The sequence below is a fragment of the Felis catus genome, chromosome B1 (assembly GCF_018350175.1).
Source record: "Felis catus isolate Fca126 chromosome B1, F.catus_Fca126_mat1.0, whole genome shotgun sequence".
Taxonomy (NCBI): domain Eukaryota; kingdom Metazoa; phylum Chordata; class Mammalia; order Carnivora; family Felidae; genus Felis; species Felis catus.
Genome location: NC_058371.1, coordinates 63,140,001 through 63,163,893, shown reverse-complemented (window position 1 = coordinate 63,163,893; position 23,893 = coordinate 63,140,001). Strand labels below are relative to the sequence as shown.

The 23,893-nt window shown below is 41.6% G+C and overlaps 1 protein-coding gene across 1 annotated transcript; it reads right to left on the bottom strand.

The window, feature by feature from the left end:
* Positions 1-14,805: 14,805 nt before the first annotated feature.
* Positions 14,806-16,218, bottom strand: LOC101082747 (putative tripartite motif-containing protein 75). The gene has a single exon (XM_003984903.2). It carries the CDS (start codon positions 16,216-16,218, stop codon positions 14,806-14,808), a length of 1,413 nt encoding a protein of 470 aa, XP_003984952.2.
* Positions 16,219-23,893: the final 7,675 nt, after the last annotated feature.

Sequence of the window (23,893 nt, the reverse complement as noted above, 5' to 3'; positions counted from 1 at the left end):
CCAGTCGCCCCATACCGTATATGACTTTTAACATCTTTTTGTCAGATTTATCCCTAAATAGAGTCCATTGGGTTTTCTACAAAGATGATTTTGTCATCTTCAAAGAAACATTTTTATTTCTTCCTTGACAGTCTAGGTCCTTTTCCTTTTTCTTGCCTGATTGCACTAAGACCTCAAGCAGAATGGTAATTCTTAACATTTCATGATTGGTATTACCCATCATTTTACTGCTCATATTTCCTCACTTGATTTTTATACTTTTTTTTAACCTAACTTTGATACTTCCTAGTATTTACATAAAATAATTTCAATTCAGTATTAAATAGTAAAAATACTGTCAATTCAGTATTATCTAATCATTTACCCACTGATAGATGTTTACTTAGGTCATATCTTTTGAAATAATTTAGTTTATGTAGATACTTTTAACAAAATAGACGATACACCATAATGGAAACTAAAACACTCATGTATCCATGACCCAATTTAATAGAACATTAGCATCACCTATGAGGTTCCCCTTGTGCCCCTTCTCAACCCCAGCCTCTTCACTTCCTGGTCCTATCTAGTTCCTTCCACTATTCTTAGTTTGATATTCCATTGTTTTCTGGACTTTTTCCTGTGTATGTATCTCTAAACAAAATGTTTAGTTCCACATGTTTTTTCAATTAACATAGTTAATTATAATATAGTTAACATACAGTGTTAGGTTTTAGGTGATTCAGTAATTCCATACATTACTCAGTGCCCATCACGATAGGTGTATTCTTTAGTCTTTAGTTCCAAATGTTTTTGAATTTTTCATAAAGTTTATGATGCATCATGTTGAATTTCTTTAAAAAAAAATTTTTTTTTTAACGTTTATTACTGAGAGACAGAGCATGAGCACGGGAGGGGCAGAGAGAGGGGGAGACACAGAATCCAAAGCAGGCCCCAGGCTCTGAGCTGTCAGCACAGAGCCTGACGCGGGGCTCGAACACATAAACCGTGAGATCATGACCTGAGCTGAAATTGGACGCTTAACTGACTGAGCCACCCAGGCCCCCTGATCATGTTGAATTTTTTTCATTCAACATTATGTTCTTGAGATTCACATGTTTTGCTTAAAGTTGAACTTCATTCTACTTCTGATGGACATTCAGTTTGAAACTTTCACAAACAGCTGCTATGGAAAATAATTTGACATTATCCAATAAAGATGAAGGTTTAGCAAGTCCCTCCCCGGAGAAACCAGATGCATAATTTCCAAAGTGCTGTGCCGATTTATACTCACACTACAGTGTATAAATGTTTTCATTGCTCTGCTTCAACAGTACTACATTTATTTTCACTAATTGTAAATGTTAAATATCTCCAGTTTTAATTCCCATGATCTCTAATAATAGACCACATTTTTATAGCTTAATAATCACTTCTGTTTATCCTATAAAATACCTGGTTACCCCTCCACTCCCATTTTTCTATTAGTCTGTCTCATTGATTTATAAGAGCTCTTTATATTTTCTGGGTTTTAATCCTGTAGCATTTATGTTCACTGTATGTTCTTCAAAGTTTATCTCACTCTTACTGTGGTGTCTTGAACAGAAGGTAAGTTTGATATATTTGATTTTATCATTCTTTCCTTTTGAGGTTTGGATTCTTTAAGAAATCCTCTATTCCAGGAGGCAAACCAGAAGAGGCTCTTAAGTACAAACTTGCTGGAAGGGTGGGGGGATGGACTAAATGAGTGATGGGCATTAAGGAGGGTCCTTGTTGGGATGAGCACTGGGTGTCCTATGTAAGAGAGGAATCACTGGGTTCTACTCCTGAAGCCAACACTACACTGTATCTTAAGTAACTTGAATATAAATAAAAAAATTTAAAAAATGTTTCTACTCCAGAAACATTACAGTATTCTGTGTGCTTTTAATCATCTACTTAGAAGTTGATTCTGTGTTTGGGAATAGGATGGGGCTTGCCTATATATTTAGTTGTACATACTGTATGAATGATCAATACATTCATTCATAATGTATGAATGACCAATGGACACACACCATTTATTGAGAGGTCTGTCATTTACCCAGCTGATTTGCAATGCCACCTGTATCTGACATCTAATATGATCTACTGGTCTATTGGTCTGTCCTTGGATCAATACCATACGTCTTACAGCTCTCTCATTCTTGATATCTGGTGACAATTTTCATCATCTGTTCAGGCTTACCTTGACAACTCATGGCCTCTTTCATATAAATTTTAGAGTCAGCTTGCCAAATTAAACATTGTAACTTGGAGATTTTATTTGAAATTGCATTGGCACTAAACATCAAGTTGGAGAGAATTGACACCTATATTGAGTTGCCCAATCCATGTATGCCTTTACATCAATTTAACTCTTCTTTAAAAGCCATACAATACCCACCAGTGGGGTGCCTTGGGTAAAACTAAACATTCTAACTCACATGACTTCCATAGGGCACACTTGACATCAAGATTACTCAGAAGAATAATGAATGTTAATAAGCAGGTTTGCAGCAACTAGCTTCATTTATTTCCATGGGAGCCCTCACTGTGGTCAACATAGCTGCCTCAGGGCACTTTTGGGTTCCCTGTGACATTGTTCAGGTGGGAGTAAAGACATTGGGAAAATGAGGGGCCTGCACTGGTTTAAAAGCTTCATGTTCCAGGAGGCCATTACATTTTGTAAGTTACCGGACAAGTGGGATTCATGGACTGGAAGGGGCCTTCCGAAATATCACTGAAGAGTTGATAAGTCTCTGGAGGAAGCACATGTACAAGATACAGCAAAAGGGTTTTGAGGTTGTTGGAACTTGATAGGTTTGGGAACCAGTTTCCTTACCTTTAAAACTGAAAAATAATCTACCTTATAGGATTGATTAAAGACAATGCTCCTAGCTGCCAGCCTCAATAATACCAAGACTACAGGCTTAGTCAGCCCTTGCTCATATGAATTAAACTCAATGCAGCTAGGCATTTTGTATGTTAACGATAGCTCATGTAGGGGCGCCTGGGTGGCTCAGTTGGTTAAGTATCTGACTCGATTTTGGCTCAGGTGATGATCTCACGGTTTGTACGTCTGAGCCCCATGTCAGGCTTCATGCTGACAGCACAGAACTTGCTGGGATTCTCTCTCTCCCTCTCTGCCCCTCCCCTGCTCACTCTCTCTCAAAATAAATAAATAAATAAAAAGAATAGCTCATTTGATTTCTAGGGAGGGAGTTTTAACTCAGACATTTTTAAGTATAATTTTTGTGGGTTTTTTTTTTTTTTTTGGTTTATTTTGAGAGAAAGAGAGAGTGTGTGCAAACAAAGAAGGGACAGACAGAGAGGGAGAGGGAGGGAGAGAGAGAGAGAGAGAGAGAGTCCCAAGCAAGCTCCGTGCTGTCAGCACAGAGCCCAATGCAGGGCTCAGTCTCAGTAACTGTGACATTATGACCTGAGCTGAAATCAAAAGTTGGGTGCTTAATCTAGTTTTAATGTTTCAGTTATTCATTGTTTACAAGATTGCTTTACAACCATTGTTGCCAGCTTCTTAGGGGGCAACCACTCTCAACTCTTGTTCTTTGGGTGCTTATACTTACTAAATAACAAGCTGATAGTAATTCTTATGGATTTTTCCATTTTTGGTAGTTTCATTTAACTTCCTACTTTGGAAGATGAGAATGTACGGCGGTTTTCATTCTATGGTCTTCTCCTAATAGAATTCTTCATTTCGTATAGACTATTTTCTGATGTTTATGGTATTTTGGCTATGTCAATACCATTCACCTCTGAGCCATGTATTATGCAATGATCGCATTTTGTTTTTCCACAACTTTGTTTTTCTGTAGTTAATAGTTGTTTTATATTTCTCATTTCCTTTGTTTCCCATGTCCTTATCCTTAGTTCATCCCCCAACTGCCCCTGCAGTTGTCTAAATTTCCCAATGTAAACATATTTAGCTTTCTATCACTTTGATCTTGCCAACTATTCTCAAGGAGCCCTGTAACCTGCTCCAATGCAGGCAGGTTCACGAAGCCAGCTGCTCATATAGCATCTTGGGGATGCCCTCGGGATTTCTTGAGTTGCTTTTTCTGTTTCCATAGGATTTTCCATGAGGAGCTTGGTTTCTTGTTTCATTGGAGAGGTCCTTCAATAGCTTCCTAATAGTGGTGCTTCGGAAATATGTTTTTTGAGACTTTCAAGTCTGAAAGTATCTATAGTGTATCCTGATATTCAACCAAAAGTTTCTCAGTTTCTAATTTTGAAATAATCTACCATTACATACTTTTAGCATTTTTTGTTGTGAAATATATTGTTATGATGTATGAAATGTGTTTTAAAATATACCGGCAGGAACAGTGTTTCTGTATAAGCATGATTTTTAATCAATACTGTATACAGAATTCGCCAGTTTCCCTAATCAAGAATTCACATCTAGGGATGGTCGGCTGGCAATCTAATGGGAAACTCAAACTCCAAATGCTACAACATTGCTTCAGTTATCTTTTTTTTTTTTTAACTATTTTTTAATTTTATTTTTTGAGAGACAGAGAGAGATAGAGCTCAAGTAGGGGAGGAGCAAAGAGAGGAGGGAGACACAGAATCCAAAGCAGGCTCCAGGCTCTGAACTGTCAGCACAGAGCCCGATGCGTGGCTCGAACCCACGAACACAAGATCATGACCTGAGCCAAAGTTGGACACTCAACCGAGTCACCCAGGCACCCCAGCTTCAATTATCTTAATGTCCCTTAAGTTCTGAGGCTGTACTTAAACGAATGGATTATAATGGACATAAAGGATGGAGTGATATTGGTGAAATTAGTGGTTTTGAACATATATGTGTATATATATGAATTGACTGAAATAGTTGAGTCACTCACTCCACACTGTTGCATTTATAGGACACTAAGGTCTAGGAAACCCTGTAGCCTCTACCTGATAAAAACAAGCCTTGTCCTCACAATAAGTATAATGTTAGATGAATTCTTGCCTTTATAGAATTGTGTTTGCTTCAAGTGAACCTTTGGTGCAAGATCAGAACACTTAAGCAGATGGAATGCTGGGAATGCTGAGTTTACCAGCAAGGCCATATGAACGCCCAGTGTGTACCTGCTAAGTAAATAACTATTTCAAAAAGTGTCTACAGGTGGGACAAAATTTTGATTGATACTTGCTTTTATTACTATTAGCCTTTACACACCCAGCACTATTGACAGTTATACTGTTATCTCTTGAGAAGAGTAATAATTGTGCAAAACCAAACTGGCTTAGCTCCTTTCATAACATGTGTGGTGGATAATAAATCTGTGTAAATAATGTAGATGTATTCCTTTATATGTTTAAAGGAAAAGAGTAATATACTCAAGTATCTACCATTCAATTTAAAAAATATACCTGTAACTTAAAAGCCCCTCCTCAATTGCATTCTATCTCCTCCCGGGAACCAAGGCTAATCACTACACTGAATTTTGTATCGAAGCACTTGTTTGCTTTTCTTTGTAGTTTTTATCTTACATATCTGTAATAAATTGTTTAATTTTGTCTGATTTGAGCTTTATAAATAGAACATACAGTAGAGATTTCTATATGACTTGCTATTTTCTCTGAACATTGTTAAGATTCATCCATACTAGGACGCTTGGCTGGCTTAGTCAGTAGAGAGTGCCACTCTTTATCTTGGGGTTGTAAGTTCGAGTATCACCTTTGGTATAGAGATATCTTAAAAATACATACTGATACATGCAACTTTGTCTTTTTTTTTTTTTTTTTTTTTTTTTAGAGAGAGAGTATGCAAGCAGGGGAGAGGGGCAAAGGGAGACAGAGAAAGAATCTCAAGCAGGCTTCACCCTCACCACGGAGCCCAAAGAAGGCTCAATCACACAACCCTGGGATCATGACCTTAGCTGAAATCGAGTGGGTGACTCAACCAATTGAGCCACCCAGGCTCCCCTGTTGCTTTTTCTTCATTGCTGCATGGTATTTATTGTATGATTGTAACACAATTTGTCCATTCTGTAATTTCTACAGTTAATAAGATCTATATGACATTTTCCTTTACCAGAAAGGAAGTATTTTTCTTTCTTTTTTGAAATGGGTGTATTTTATTTTATTTATTTTATTTTTGAGAGAGAGTGAGTGCATGTGCACATGTTGGGGAGGGGCAGAGGAAGAGGGAGAGAATCTTAATGAGGCTCCACACTCGACTCGGGAGTTTGATCTCACCCCCAACCGTGCAATCATGACCTGAGCCAGTTCCCTTCAACCAACTGAGCCACCCAGGCACCCCAAGGAACATCTTTTTCTAATTGTCAACTACAACCAAGCTGATTAGCAAGGAATTTCTTAATTGAAAAAATAAGTAGTAATTGCTGTACAGGAAAACAAAACAGGGTACTGTGATAGACGGTGTTGGGGTGGGGATAGCAATTTTAAACAGGGTTGTTGAGAAGGCCCTATTGAGAGACTGGCCTGTGAGGCAAGCATTGAAGAAGTTGTGCAGAAATCTGCTACAGAATGTTTCAGGCAGAAGGAATAACAGGTGCAAAGTCATAAGGAAAGATGGGATCTAGTCTGTAGGAATAGCAAGGAGTTCAGTAAATAGTTGGGAGAGTAACAGGAAGTAACATCCCGAAGCAGCAGGGGCACAAATAGTATGCTGTCTGGGATATGATTCTAAGGGCCACTGAACGAGAAGGGAAGTCATTGAGCAGAAAAGTGGCACATTCATATTTCAGAAGGATCACTCTGGGGCATCTGGGTGGCTCAGTCTGTTAAGGGTCCGACTCTTGGTTTCAGCTCAGGTCATGGTCTCCAGTTTGTGGGTTCGAGCCCCGCACCAGGTTCAGCACTCTTGGTGTGAAGTCTGCTTGGGATTCCCTCTCTCCCTCTCTCTCTCTGCCTCTCCCACAATCACTCTCTCTTTGTCAAAATAAATAAATTAATTAAAAAAAATAAAGAAATAAATAAAAGGATCACTCTGGCTGCTGTGTTGAGGATAGACTGAGGGAGCAAGGTTAGAATCAAGACAACAGATTAGGAGGATGCTGGAATGCAGAAGAGAGATAACGGTGCTTGAACCAGGAAGGTAGTGATGGAGGTGGTAAGAAGTGGTCATATATTAGGTTTGTCATAGAGGTTCTTCTTTGTGAGTAAAACATTGCTATCTCATTCCGAGCAGAAAAGACGAAAAAGCAAAACTGCTTTGCAGTTCAGTGCTTTTCTTTTCAGTGGTACATCCCACAAGTGGTAGCTTCTGAGATACAGTGAAGCCTTTTCCCATTAACAACAATTGCAGCGGGCCATCAGGGGAATCCTTCAGCCTAAAGCCAGTCACAGCTGAGCCATTCCCCCTTGTCTCTATAGCCAAGCTCGGTGGCTTCCTTAGCCAAGAAAACCAGCCACAGTTCAAAGACATAACATCACTTCTGTGAGAAAATACTTTTCTGATTGAAAAATTAGTAGTGTGCTTCCAGGATCCCTGCCCTGCCCTGCACCTGTCAGTTTCGGGTTACTTAACATTCCTCCACCCAGGTTGTGCCCCCCAAATCATCTCTATAATATTCTTTTCCTCGTGTCCCCTACATCATCAGGCTTATTCCCAATTGTCCCCTTTTTAAACCTTCCCCATCACCCAAAGAAAGGCAGTGGGCTAGTGGAAAGACCACGCATTCGAAATCCCAAACTAAATTGGTCTGTTTGTGCCAGGTAGCGCTCAGTGCCTTTCGATTTTATCTTTTCAAAAAATCAGCTTTGGGTTTGTTGATTTTCTCCATTATTCCTAATTTTCACTTTCATTGACTCCTTTCAGCTTTATTGATCTATTATTAAAAATAATAGGGGTGCCTGGGTGGCTCAGTCGGATGAGCATCCGACTTCGGCTCAGGTCATGATCTTGGGGTTCGTGAGTTCGAGCCCCGCATCGGGCTCTGTGCAGACATCTGGGAGCCTGGAGCCTGCTTCCGATTCTGTGTCTCCCTCTCTCTCTGCCCCTCCCCTGCTCATGCTCTGTCTCTCTCACTCTCAAAACTGAATAAATGTTAAAAAAAAAATTGTTTTAAATAATAATTGTTATTATTCTGCTTGCTTTTGGTTTAGTTTGCTCTTTTATCTCTACCTTCTTAGGGCAAAGCTTGGGTTACTGGTTTTAGACCATTTTTTTCTAATATATACACTTAATATTGTAAATTTCCCTAAAATATTGCTTCAGCCACATACCACAAACATTAATACATTGTAATTTCATTTTCATTTACTTCAAAGTATTTTTTAAATTTCCATGAGATTTACTCTTTGACCCATGGATTATTTACAAGTATATTATTTAAATTTTGAAACGTGGGACTTCTCCAGTTACCTTTCTGTTATTGACTTCTATGTTTATTTTGTATGGTCCAAGAAAGAATGTAATTTGTGTGATTTCTACTCTTTAAAGTTGTTAAGGATTGTTATATTGCCCATGTTAGGGTTTAGCCTGGTAAATATTTCATTGACACTGTGTATCATACTTTCTGTGGGCTTAAATGAGAATTAAAAACAATTTTTTTAAGTTTTATTTTTTTAAGTAATCTCTACACACAACGTGGAGCTTGAACTCACAACCTCAATATTAAGAGTTACATGTTCTTCTGACCTTGCCAGCCAGGTACTCAAGCTGAGCATTTTTTTTATGATTCCATTTTATCTCCTCTATTAACTTATTATTATTCTATACCTTGAAAAAAACATTTTAGTGGTTCTCCTGTGGCTTACAGTATACATTTTTATTTTTATTATTTTATTATTTTTATTTTTATTAAAAAATTTTTTTAATGTTTATTCTTTTTTTCCCCCCTTTGTGTCTTTCTTTTTTTTTTTTAATTTTTTAACGTTTTATTTATTTTTGAGACACAGAGAGACAGAGCATGAACGGGGAAGGGGCAGAGAGAGAGGGAGACAGAATCTGAAGCAGCCTCCAGGCTCTGAGCCATCAGCCCAGAGCCGGACGCGGGGCCTGAACTCACGGACCGCGAGATCGTGACCTGAGCTGAAGTCGGACGCTTAACCCACTGAGCCACCCAGGCGCCCCTGTTTATTCATTTTTTGAGAGAGAGGGAGACAGAGCATGAGCAGGGGAGAGGCAATAATAGAATCTGAAGCAGGCTGAGGCTCCAAGCTGTCCAAGCCCGATGCGGGGCTTGAACTCACGAACCATGAGATCATGATCTGAGCCAAAGTGGGACACTTAACCGATTGAGCCACCAAGGCGCCCCTACTTATTTATTTTTAAATGTATATTTTTATTTTTGGGGGGAGGGGAGGGACAGAGAGAGAGGGATCATCTGAGCATTGATCTTGTAACCTGCACTGTGGTCTCAGACTGCAGCTTATCAGTCTGTTTAACAGGTTACTTTTCCTCCTCTCAGTCCTCTCAGAAGTGCGTGATTCCCAAGTTTTTTACCCTGGCTCTTTTGTCAGTTGACTCTTTTCTGGTTCTTCATTTCAAGGCCTCCAGGCAGCTCAGGGTCCACTAGACAGTTACATCCTCTATCATACTGCATTGATATTCAAGACAGCAGCATGGAGTTGGGAATAGATCCAGGATTTCCTATGTGCTTAATAGCAAAATGTTTTGGTTTTTAATAAACAAAAAGCTCTTGATATGTTCTACCCACTGCTCCTGGTGACTTTATGCACACAAAGGCTGAAAACTGTCAGATATGCATTTCTAATCCTGATGTTATAAATCCCAACTAGGCATCTCATTTTTAGTAACCCATACATGAGACTTTTCATGAACTCTCACAACATTTGAGGCCCTAAATGCAAAGGTCCCATCTCAAGCTGCCACTATCAGAGAACTAACAAGTCTAGAGACTGGAAGCAATATAAAGTATATGTTTTGCAGATTTCCTCAGTGTGGATGGCTGTCTATTCAAGGAATAAGATAAAGGTTTTCCTTTAAGCAGCAAAACTAAAAGCAGCAATTTTCCAATGAACATCAAATAGATTTATTTGTTGTCTGCTTTTTTAAAGTGAAAAATATAGATGAATTTAGTAAAAACAATTACTTGTTAAATAGAATATGCCAAAAAACAAATTGCTCTCAGGGCATCTGGGCGGTTCGGTCAGTTAAGCATCTGACTCTTGATCTCAGCTCAGGTCTTGATCTCAGTGTTGTGAGTTCAAGCCCTGCACTGGTCTCCGTGCTGGGCATGAAGCCTACCTTAAAAAAAATAAAATAAGAGGTGCCTGGGCTCAGTCAGTTGAGTATCCAACTCTTGATTTCAGCTCAGGTCATGATCCAGGGTCATGGGATCGAGCCCTATGTCATGCTCTGTGCTGAGCATGGAGCCTGCTTAAGATTCTCTCTCTTTCTCTCTCCCTCTGACCTTGTCCCCACTTGCACGCATTCTCTCTTCTAAAATAAAAAAAAATAAAATAAAACACTAAAAAGCAAAATTGTTCTCTTATCCCAGACCACCAGGGTTCCTAACACATCTCAAGTATTACCATTCTTAAGTTTCTCCTATATCTTTGCAGAAACATCGATTTATATACACATATGAAAGAGCAGAAAATCTTATTTATTTTTGCAATATGAATGTGCTATGTTCTGCACATCATTTATATCTAGAGACTTTTCATATCCACCTACATAGACTGGGTTACCTTTTTCTTTTTTTAAACATTTACTGCTTCTCCAATGCAAAGCCAAATGTGATAGATTATATTTATGATAGATTTTGAAGAACGAGTAGTGCACTCTTTTATTCGTATAAGAGGTTTTACTTAGAATTTCACAGGTTTTAGAATAGATACCCTCGCGTTCCCCAAGAGAAATGGGAATGATAAAATGTTATGGATTGCTGCGGTCAGAGTCAGGTGAGAAAATAAAGAACTGTGAGAGAATACGGTTTTATTGTTTCAGCCATCCTGTCTATAGTATTTTGTTACAGTAGCCCAAACAGACTAATACATAGATAATTATAGAAAAAGAAGGATGGAAACCGACTGCCTTGTGATAGTTGAAAAACATAAACAAACCATGCACTTACATGTACCTTCTTCATAGCATATGGCAACAGATTTAGAATGGGGAGGGCAGGGGGCATATGCCAGAGGGCCCAAGTCCAGCTCATCCTGTATCAAGACCTCAGTAGCTATGCTGGATGAGTGGGGTGCTGCACCCATGATTCAAGGCATATTGGGCAGGTGGGTATTGAAGGCTTAGGTTTAGGGCCTGTGAGAGCCTCTATTTCCAGGAGGTCTCAGCATGAAGCTTCCTTGACTCACAATGGGGTCATTTTTCAATAAACCCATCAAAAATGGAAAATATTGTAAGTAATACTACTGTAAAATAACCTACCAAATACCACAGCTTAGTCTATGTTAAATATGCTCAGAACACTTATATTAGCCTACAATTCCACAAAGTCATCTGTTTTCTAGATGACAAAATCATCTCTTTTATAGATTACAAAGCCTATTTTATAATAAAGTGTTGGATATCTCATTGCAGGGGCACCCTAGTGGCGCAGTCAGTTAAGCATCAGACTTCGGCTCAGGTCATGATCTCACGGCTCATGAGTTTGAGCCCTGAATTGGGTGAGCTCAAGCCCTGCTTCAGGTGATGAGCGCAAGCCCCTCTCTTTCTCTTACTCTCTGTCCCTGGTGGGATTCTCTCTCTCTGCCCCTCGCTCACTCATGCTCTCTATCTCACCAAATACAATTAAAAAAATGATAAAATAAAATAAATTTTTAAAAAAGTTCTTAAAAAAAAAGAATATCTCATTGAATACTGTACTGAAAGTGAAAACCAGAATTTTTTTTTAATGTTTATTTATTTTAAGAGAGCATGAGCGGGGCGCCTGGGTGGCACAGTCGGTTAAGCGTCCGACTTCAGCCAGGTCACGATCTCACGGTTCGTGAGTTCGAGCCCCGCGTCAGGCTCTGGGCTGATGGCTCGGAGCCTGGAGCCTGTTTCCGATTCTGTGTCTCCCTCTCTCTCTGCCCCTCCCCCGTTCATGCTCTGTCACTCTCTGTCCCAAAAATAAAATTAAAAACGTTGAAAAAAAAAAAAATTAAGAGAGCATGAGCAGAGGAGGAGCAGGGAGGGAGGTAGAGAGAGAATCCCAAGTAGGCTCCGCACTGTTGGCTTGATCCCATGAACAGTGAGATCATGACCAGAGCCAAAATCAGGAGTCAGACGCTTAACCAACTGAGCCACCCAGGCGCACCAAAAAACAGAATGGTTATAAATGTATTGCTTTCTTATCCTCATGGGCACGTGGCTGACTGGGAGCTGCAGCTTGTGGTTGCTGCCCAGCATCAGGAGAGAGTGTCAGACCACAAGTTGCTAGCCCAGGAAAAGATCAAAATTCAAAATTTAAACTACAGTTTCTATTGACTGTGTATCGCTTTCACACCATCATAAAGCTAGATCATCTGAATGCGCCTAACAATGGTTTACAGCATATAACTAAGCATCCTGCATCGAGAGCCCAGGGGCAACTTATGGCTGTCACACTGCTCCAGAGTCTCCAGGAAGAGTGAAAGGAGTTTCTGGGGGCACTAATGGGAATGCCTAATACATTCCTATGTAGACAGATTCTACAGCCTTCTTTGGAAGCAGCCTCCTTAAAGGTGGGCTGATTTGCAAGTAACAATAAAAATGGCCTTAAGCAAAATTTATAAATGAGGAATAAGTTGCCTCCAGAACCTAAAAAGGCCTAAAAGATGTTGGGCTTGTTTTCATGTGGTGCATTTTGAGAGGGTCAATAGCTACGTCTTGGCAACATCAGGGATAGAGGTGACCTCAGTTACAAGTAACTTTCAGGAGATTAACCAAGGTTGTAGTCCAACAGGTCTCAGGAGGAGTATGTCATAAGTGTAAATCATAACCTTAGAGAAAGTTGAATGTAGTAAAAATCTTGCCCTCAAAGTTGTATGTCAAGGCAAAGCTGTTGAGTAACCTAGAATTGCCGGATAGAGGTATATGAAATCCCTTTGGAGGTGAAAGTTATGGCTGGGAAGCTGTTGAAATAAACCCTGAACCTAATATATTGGCCAAATGTGTAACAGCCAGGTATTTACCAGTTGTCGATTGGATGGAATCAGCAATTATGACAACACTGGGTGGGACCACAGCATTAAGGTTGTAGTGAGATGCCATCCATTCTTTAAGTTAAGACAGGCAGTTTCCCCGTTAAACAGAGAAGCAGTAGGGATAACATCTACTCTACATAGATCTTCAATAATGTATTTCAGTTCTTGAATGCCCAGTTTTAACTAACATTTAGTCATATTGTCTATTTTAACTATGGGTGGGGGCATTTATTAGGGTCCATTCTATAAAGCCAATTTGTAAGTGCCAGTGATTTGACTTAATTTTAATTTATTACTCCCTGGATTATCTCATCTTTGCCTCCTCTTGGGCATTTTAGGAAAATGTGTGCTGTGACCACAGGGAATTTAGGCCAGGCAACTGTTCTGACAGCTAAGATGAGACATACCTCTTTGACGTCTATTTTATGTTCAGTAACATCACTAATGTTATAGGGGGTTCCATGTCTGAATTTAGTGGGATCCCACTAAATCAGCATCTAAGTTAAGGAAGCACAAAATAGAATCTCACCCTTTTATTCTTTTTCTTCTGTAGATTCTTGCAGTAACTAACTCTTGATTTGTCAGTTAGGTCAAATTATGAATGAACCTCCGTTCTAGTGTTTTGGTTCCTTTCCCTAAGTCCAGTTTTTCCTTCCTTCTTTCTTTTTGACTTAAACTCTAGAGCCTTTCCTTGGAAGAGACAACATTAAAGGTGGGCTGATCTGCAAGTAAAAGCATAAACGCTCAAAGTGCATGATTGCTTTGGCGGCAGCACCAAAGAAAAAGTGGAGAAAATTCCCTGAAGGTGTCGCTCAACATCTCCCTAAGTCTGCTCAGAACACCCAATGTTAACACCAAGTTGTATAGTCAGAGTAGACCCTCAACCGAAATTTTGTTCACTGTTGGGACTGATGATGCCACACACAGCAGAAAGATTTGAAGAAGTTTATTACTCATATAATTAGGTTTAGGGGAGAACAGCATGATGGTTACCCGAGTAGGTCCAATATGACTTGAGGGTGCAATGGAAGATTAGCTTAGGGGTTTCTTATGGTGGTTACTGGATGGCACTGATGTGAAGGTTCTGGCACTATGAGGGGCTTGCTTGGTTTGAACTTCCCACCTGCACCCAAGGATGGAGCACTTGGGCTTTCTCTTCAGCTTTCCCAGGTATAGGGAAAAGGGGGAGAGAGGAGTGAGTCCTAAAAGTCTGGATAGAGACACCATCTCTATCTTCCAAGGCTGTTCCCCATAAAAACATCCCTGAACGTATAATTTGGAGCAATCAGTTCCTAATTCCCATGCAGAAACAAGACAGACCCACTGAGTGTCATCTCCCTATAATTTTATCTTCTCTCCTGCCCGGAATATAAAAGGTACTTATGTATAGCACCACATAATAAATGTATACAAAATTTGGAATATATGTAAATATACATATACAAAAAATCTATTGGAGCTGTAAAATTACAATGTATACACTCTGATCTTAGAATTCCAGAAACAGTTAATCTCCACATCTGTTAGTTCCCACATCTCTGTTGCTATTGAAACAAAGTGGAAAAAAAAAAAAAAAAGAGAGAGAGAGAGAGAGAGAGAAAACAAAATTAAAAAATGTGTTGAAGTCATAAAAGTATTTAAAAAAAAACAAACCTTGGTACCAGATTTACTAATACTTGTCCAATATTCTAAGTACTGTCCATAAATTACAGAAAGAGAATGAAGCCCACTCTCAATTCATCCTTCAAGATCCCTTACTGCACAGATGGTAAGAGGTTTAGGGTCCCACCCCACACAGAAGTAAGGCTTTAGTACTTCAGAAAACGCATCGGTGAACGAATGGATGTGAGACCTGTCGTTCAAACTGTAAAAGGAAATCTCCCCCAACTCACAGTCCAGATAAACGCCCACCCCTCTGGGCTTTTCCTTCAACACAAGAGTGACAGGAACAGCCCCTTGTGCCACATAGGCACCATCCTGCAGCTGAACTGTCCAGCGTCTGTTCTGTCCTGACAGGGGCCGCCGTCCCTTCCAGGAGAGGGGGTCCTCACAGACCCCCACGGCCCACTCGCTCTTGTCACCCAGCTGCACCTCCCAGTAGTGTCGGCCCCCGTCGAAGCCCTCGGAACCCAGGACGACGGGATCCGTCAGAAGTCTCTTTGGATGCTGAGGGACGCTTGGCCTTTCCCTCACGAATGTCACAGACGTCCTATCCTCAGACACAAGCAGATGAGGATGTGCTGTTTCAGGATCCAGGGTAACTTCTCGTCGGAACCTCTCTATGATCTTCTGCAGAGCCAAGTACTGCGGGGGGAGACTGCAGCCTTCTCTCCTTAACTGGAAAGAGTAGAGAGCTGGGGGCTCCTGGTGCTCACACCGGCCACAGACACCCCCCAGGTCCGTCAGCAGTTTCACCTCTGACATCACACTCCTCTCGGCCACCTCCTTCAGGAGACCTCGGAGGGTGGAAACGTGGTCTGAAAACGCCGTTATGTTTGCACAGAGTTTCTGCTGAATGTCCTTCTCCTCTTCGGCCATCCTCGACAGAACTGCCTCTTGCTGCCGGTCCACACACCGGTTCAGGTGCTCAAACTCAGAGGCTAACTTCTGTCTCTGGCATTGCACCTGCTCTCCCAGCTCTAAGAGTCTCCTGTCTTGGGTGGCTACCAGCTGCCGCACGACTGCCAGCTGCCTCTTCAGGGGCTCCACGTAACTGCCGAGCCTTTGCCTGTGCTGGGAGGCGGCCTCCTCCGCGGGCCTCACCCGGTGGCCCTGGTGGTCAGGGGGCCGCACGCACGCGGGACACAACACCTGTAGGTCCTCCTCACAGAAGAGGGTCAGGACCCGGTTGTGCTTCTCACACAGATGCCTCTCATCCTGCCTCTCCCTCTTGCTCCTGCTGATGTGGAGGAGCTTGGCGACGTCGATCACCCTTCCCAGCTGGGCGTTGCTCCTCAAGTGCCTCTCTCGGCCTGGGTGGCGGCAGACGGGGCAAGGGAAGCTGTCGCTGAGATCAGCCCAGAATTGCCGGATGCAGCAGCGACAGAAGTTGTGCCCACATTCGGTGGTGACGGGGTCTCTCAGGTAGTCCAGACAGATGGGGCAGTTGGCTTGTGCCTGGAGTCCTGCCAGGGCTGACGACGCTGCCATTGGGCCGAGATAAACGTCTTTCTGGACCGACGTGGCTCTTCTGGAGGTGGTGCCCTGCAGGAGTCCTCCCGTGAGAGGCAGACACACCCTCAGATTTTACTGTCCTTTCCTGTCCTGGATGTCCTTTTGTCAAACGAGGGCAGCCTTGCTGTCCCAGGAGGCCACTGGCCTCAGGTGCAGTCGTAGATGCCCAGAGGAGCTCTGTTCACCACCTGCAGGTGATCACAGACGAGCTGGGCAGCCAGCTGTCCTCGGCAGCCCAGGGGATGTGAAGCCAAGGTCAGCAATTCTCTTGGGCAGAAGGCAGACACAACTTTAAAGTGCCGATTCGTGGGAGAGAGCCAAAGCATAAGAGACTCTTAAAAACTGAGAACAAACTGAGGGTTGATGGGGGGTGGGAGGAAGGGGAGGGTGATGGGTATTGAGGAGGGCACCTGTTGGGATGAGCACTGGGTGTTGTATGGAAACCAATTTGACAATAAATTTCATATATTGAAAAAAAAAAGTGCTGATTCATCCCTAGAGATGAGAAAACATTGTTTCATGTAACAAAAATTACCATTTGTTTGGTGGCCTTGCCCACTGCCACATTTGAGGCAGCCATCAATTCTTCTCTCCACCCCCAGGATTCCACCTACACCCACATCAACCACAGAGGGGCTGCATGGGACTGCAGAAAGTTAAAAGCTTTGAAAATTGAGCCCCCACCCAGGGTGGGATTTCCCCTTACTCATTATCTGGGGGATCTGGAGGAAGTACATAACATGCTCATCTCTAAGAGAATCAAGTAAATAAGGATAAATATCCCAATTTCAATCATTTCAATATCATCAAAGATACAATAAAGGAACCTGGTATATTTTGGTTTAAACCACAGATGTTTCTTAAACCACACCACTGAGCTCATAGTATGTCAAAACTTGCTTTTCACTTAAGCTTCTCAGTTGCAGGATACAACAAACTGTGTACATAAGTGGTTTGGACTGGATTAGATTTACTCTGAGGACCCTGCCAAGTCAGAAAGCTGTGATTTTGACAAAATGCACAGAATGAAATTGGAGATCAGGAAATCAATGTGAGAAAATAGTAAGAAACACACACATGTATACACAACGACCCTCCAAAGTCACTGATGAACTACCAACTAGTGATGATTGGTAGGAACAAGATCCCCAGAAGAGGGCATGGATTTTTCCCTTAGATGCAGTTACTGATTCTGGAATACAGGTTATGCTTCAGACTGTGTCTCCCTCTCTCTCTGCCCCTCCCCTACTCTCTCTCTCTGTCAAAATAAATAAGTAAATAAATAAATTAACATTGAAATGCAGGCTAATAGGCTGAAGCCAACTCCCAGGATTGCGGGGAAAATGTGGAGTTAAGGACACCCCATAGAGGATGCATCCTGGGAAATACTCTAAACTTTAAATTGGTATCAGTGAAGTGTTATATACTAAAACAGTCATGAATGGCATACCCCTTAAAACGTCCATTGATTTAATCACCTCTAGTGCTGATAGGTTAAAGACAATCTTTGCTTGATCGCCAGGGACCCCAAAATGAATTTCAAAGTGTTAAGATATACAGTCTTGGTGATGTGTGCTATTATAAAAACATTCATACACAAATTATGAGCCTGTAAGTTGGTACAACCACTTTAGAAAACTTTTGCAGGGACACCTGGGTGGTGCAGTTGGTTGAGCATCTGACTTTGGTTCAGGTCCTGATCTCACAGTTCATGAGTTTGAGTCCCACATTGGGCTCGGTGCCGACAGCTCAGAGCCTGGAGCCTGCTTTGGATTCTATGTCTCTCTGTCCTTCCTCTGCTCACACTCTCTGTCTCTCTCTCTCTCTCAAAATAAATAAACATTAAAAAAAAAAAAAGGGTGCCCAATGGTAATTAATAATACTCTGATCTTTCCATACTTAGGACCCTATCATCAAAGAACATGCCTTCTGTTGTCACCACTAACCGTCTACACCAAAGCTACACCTCATCCTTCTGGATATGTCCACACTCATGTCTAACTGCTGAGTCCATCAGCACCCACTAGACCCTCCACCCATCTGGTCTTCACGCACACGGATCTAATCAAGACCTTTTCCCACAGGACTGCTGCTCCCACCTGGAGGGCCACATTCCTCCCTCAGCTCCAGCTTCTCCTAGCACCAAACTTCCTGTAGCTGTCACCTGCCCTCCCTTTTCTAGCAGGTTGAATTCCTTGTGGCCCCAGCACCTTTGCACACACAGATCCCTTAGTTGTCGGCTGTGCTGCCACCAGCTCTCCATTCATTGGTCACTTCCTCTTGTGATCCAACCTTCCTGACTTGTTCATGGGTCATCTCTCCTAAGACAATGTCACAGAACAGTAAAGACAGCATCATGAATTTACCCTTTAACTATGTGACTTGTAAATTTAAGCAGATTCTGGAGATCTGCATTCCCCACAGAACCATAACCTCCATGCTATCCCCACCACGACTGTATCTCCAAGTATCTCCTCAGTTCTTGGTTAAAGCTGTTGCGAGGCGCCTGGGTGGCGCAGTCGGTTAAGCGTCCGACTTCAGCCAGGTCACGATCTCGCGGTCCGTGAGTTCGAGCCCCGCGTCGGGCTCTGGGCTGATGGCTCAGAGCCTGGAGCCTGTTTCTGATTCTGTGTCTCCCTCTCTCTCTGCCCCTCCCCCGTTCATGCTCTCTCTCTGTCCCAAAAATAAATAAACGTTGAAAAAAAAAATTAAAAAAAAAAAAAAAAGCTGTTGAATGACTAAAATTGGCCATGCTTCCAGGTCTCCCTTAAAAACTGAATGACTTTGAAGTGGAAGAGTACTTATACTCTGGATATGAGGGTGATCTGGCTGCAACATCCATCACCCCATTGATCGCCGGGGTTGGTTGGCTGATCGGGGTGGCTAGGTGGGGGTCCCCTTCCTACTTCACCACTCCATGAGTGTCCCTCCTGAAGTTGCCCTCTCGGTCTAAGAGGATAACCTTCCCCAATAGAGGAGGACCGTTCTCCAGTCAAGGGTATACCAGTAGCTGCACTCCCCTGCTAGAACCTCCAAACAGGCACCCAAGAGTGATTATACTCTCTGAGCATCTGTAAGCAAGCAAATGGTTAGATTGAGGAAGATCAAGTTTATACAAGACCTGAATACCAGGGATCCTGGCCCCATAGCTCTCATCCCTCCACTCCCCACCTACACACAAACCACCCCTCACTGAGATCCTGGAAGGGATTCCACACGCGACTTCAGACCAGCACCTCTGGGAACTTTGTACACACAGATATTAGTCTCTTTTTTGACCTCTAGGATGGGATAGGACAGGACAGGAAGTGAGTATCTGTATTGTTAGCAAGCATTTAGGGGATGTAGGATGAGGCTCAATGAAAAACTGGAAACCCTAAGAAACGAGATGTGTTTTAAGAGAAGCCAAACAAGAGATTAGGTTCCCTTGCAAGGTGTGATTTCTGGCCCTGCACAGAGGAGGTCAGGGGACTCCAGCTCTTACTACTCTCCAGCCCGGTCCCCATGCCCCCATATCAGCTTAACTCCCTGCTTACCTGGAGCAGGCGACTCTGGATGGGTCTGTAAAGGGTTTGTAAAGGCTTGTCGAGATACGTCTCCGTCTCCTTAAGGGACGCCTGAAGCCAATGCGCCATTCGAGTGTTACCTCTGCATATATACCCCACGAGGAGGGTGGAGCTACTAGGACCCGGCCCACCAAAGGCTGGTGGCTCCTCCCCCACGGGGGGCGGGGCAGAGCCAGGCTGGGGATGAGGGTATTCAAAAAAGCTGCTTGGTGGGGAAGGGATCTCCTGTGATTGGGTCAGACCGGATGGGCCGGCACTGTGTTAATATGCATAATCTCATTTGTACCTTTGAAATCCTCCCTTGATCCTCTCAGTGCCATTGAATCCCATTTTTGCTGATGAGGAAACTGAAATCTGAAACTTTAAGTAAGGACTGTTCGTTCCCTTGCCGGGTCCCCAGGACCAGGGGGAGGCCCCTTCACAGTGTGAAGCACCGTGCAGGACAAGGGGTTGTGGAGCTTTCTGCAGGCAGCAGGTCTCAGGTCTGCAGCTCCTGAGAACCCTCAAGGGCTGAGCCTGTGCCCCGGAAGCTCGTGGTGCCAAAACCTCCTTTTTCATTAGCTGGAGCCCCCGGTGAGAAAGCCAGGCCCATCGGTCCCTCTGTCTGTAATTCCTCAGGTTGTTGAAGTCAACAACCATACTCTCCTTTTGCGGGCCGCATGCCGAGTTCTGAGGCCAGCACCTCTACCCACCACGTCAGTCACAGGTTCCCGGGGGAGTACGTCCTGAAGGTCATGGGTCTCTGCTGCGTGGTGGGTGACAGGCCCTCACCTAATGTAGATGGAGTCTTAGGGGCTTTCTCCACACAGCGATTGAGGTCCCCCATGGTGATCGTGAGGCGGAGGCAGGGAAAGGACCCGCTCTGGGAATTCTTGGTGCTCGAAGAGGCGCGGCCTGGGATGCGAATTAAATGGCATGTGCCTCCGCTCAGGCTAACCATGCTTCTTCATCTCACACAACCCTCACAGCAGTTCTGGCCCCCAGTTTAGAGATGGGGAAACTGAGGACCTGAGAGTTTAAGAGATGGAGAGGGGTTACAGCCCAGGCAAGTCCTACTCAGAACCCAAAAGCACAGTCACCCTGTATCCTGATCCCCACACGTGGGCGATGAAGAGGCCTTTGGGTGCAACCCCCTGGCGCACTTCCTCCCCAAGGAGTGTGAGACCGACATTACATTACAGCCTACACCCTGCCCCTGTCTCTTGCCTCCAGAGACCTGGGTCCTCTCTGAAGGTCTTGGCACTCACTCCATCACTACCCCACACAGGCATTACAATTTTAATGGGTCTCTCATGTCAGTGTTCCAAGGGTTAGTGTGGGAAATTAATAGGAAGTGCTTGTAAAATGATTTTGTAGGGAAAATACATAGTTTTATTCACACGAACACAGTATTCTGTACATTATAAATCAGCAGGAATTCACTGCTTGTGGTTAGATAATATTCTGCTGTTAAACCAGGAAAAATGATTAAATCAGTCACTTCAAATGAAACGCTGTTATTGGTAAGTACTGGTATATCATAGACAACCAAACACAGGGGATTTCTGGGTAATAAAGTCCAATATATTATATGTTTTGTACTGTAAAAACAAGTAACAGGCTTAGGGGTGTCTGGCTGGCTCAGTCAGTGGCGCACGCGACGCTTGATCTCAGGGTTGTGGGTTCCAGCCCTATGCGGTATAGAGATTGCTTAAAAATAAAACCTTAAAAAATAATAACAGGGGGCACTTGGGGGGCTCAGTCGGTTAAGCATCTTATTCGTGATTTCAGCTCAGGTCATGATCTCACGGTTTGTGAGTTAGAGCCCCACCTAAGGCTCTGTGCTGAAAGCTCGGAGACTGTTTGGATCCTGCTTGGAAATCTGTTTCCCTCGCTCTCTGCCCCTCCCCCACGCACACACATGCATGTCTGCTCTCTGTCTCTCAAGAATAAATTTAAAAAGGCGCACCTGGGTGACTCGGTCAGCTAAGAGCCTGTCTTTGGCTCAGGTCATGAACTCCCAGTTTGTCAGTTCAAACCCTGCCTCAGGCTCTGTGCTGACAGCTCAGAGCCTGGAGCCTCCTTGGGATTCTGTGTCGCCCTCTCTCTCTCTGCCCCTCCCCAACTCACACTCTGTCTTTCTCTCTCTCTCAAAAGTAAATAAACATTAAAAATAATTTTTTTCAGCTCAGACCCTGGAGGCTGCTTCGGATTCTGTGCCTTCCTCTCTCTCTGCCCCTCCCTGCTCACAGTCTGTCTCTCTCTTTCTCAAAAATAAATAAAACATTTAAAAAAAAGAGAGAGAGAAGTATTTTTGGGCTCCTGGATGGCTCAGTCAGTTGAGCATCCGACTTCGGCTCGGGTCATGATCTCGCGGTCTGTGAGTTCGAGTCAGGCTCTGTGCTGACAGCTTGGGGCCTGGAGCCTGCTTGGGCTTCTGTGTCCCCCTCTCTCTCTCTGCCCCTCCCCCGCTCATGCTCTGTGTCTCTCTCTGTCAAAAATAAATAAACATTAAAAAAGAAATTTAAAAATAAAAACAATTTTTTAAAAAGAATAAATTTAAAAATATAATAAAATTTATTTTATTATATTTTTAAAGATTTTATTTTAAAGTAATCTCTAGACCTCACGTGGAACTCAAACTCACAAACCAGATATCAAGATCCCATGCTTTTCTTACAGAGTCAGCCAGGTGCCCCTATCTTTTGAATTTATACATTTAAATATATAAATATATTTTCTCACCCTCCAAAATATATATAAAATATTATATTATACATATTTATAATAATAATATTATATATAGTAATATATTATTAATGATTATATTATTAATTATAATGCATTACTAATATGTAATATATTATATTATAATTAATATATAACATTATATTATATTATAGAATTATTATATGTATAATATATAATATATTATATATGACATATATAATACATGCATATTAATATATAGTATATAATATAATACATATATATTAATAGTGATATAATATATTAATTATATATACATATAATTTATTATATATACACATATGTGTATGCATATGCAATATTGCAATATATTATATACACATATAATATATATGTATGTATATATAATAATATATAATATAATAATGTATTATATTTATTATATTTTATTATATGTATATGTAAAAATTATAATATATATCAATCATATAATTATATATTAATTATAACATATATAACATATAATATAATAATTATATATATCATTTTATTTTATTATGTATAATATGTTGTATTATATATTATATAATATTAATATAATATATAATATATTATATTTTATTATATTGTTATATAATGATTATAACATAATGTATCAATTATATGATTATATATTAATTATAATATATAATGTAATAATTATATATATTATTATTTTCATATATATATATAAATGGAATGCGATGACCCTATATATACTATTGCATGGGTTTTTTTTTTTTTACAATTTAAATAAGACATCCTTTTTATATTCTTTTTATGGAGATATAATTGACATTTAACACTGTATTTGTTTTAGGTGTACAACATAATATTGCAAAGTAATTACCACAGTAAGATTATTTTATTTTACTTTATTATTTTATTTATATTATTTTTTATATTAGAGCATGAACCAAGGAGAGGGACAGAGAGAGAGACAGAATCTTAAGCAGGCTCCATGCTCAGGACAGAGTCCAATGCAGGGCTCAATCCTATAACCCTGGGATCATGACCTGAGCTGAAATCAAGAGTCACATGCTCAACCCACTGATCCACTAAGGTGCCCCTACCATAGTAAGTTTTAGTCAACATCTGTCAGTACACATAGTTACAAATGTGTGTGTGTGAGACGAGAATTTTTACGATTTAGTGATTTAGCAACTTTCAAATATGCAATACACTATTGTTAACTATAGTCATCAAACTATACATTACATCCCTAGGACTTACTTATCACATAACTGGAAGTTTGTACCTTTTGTCTTTAAGCTTATTTATTTATTTAAGTAATCTCTACATCCAACGTGGGGCTCGAACTGTGACTCTGAGATCAAGAGTCACATGCTCTTCTGACT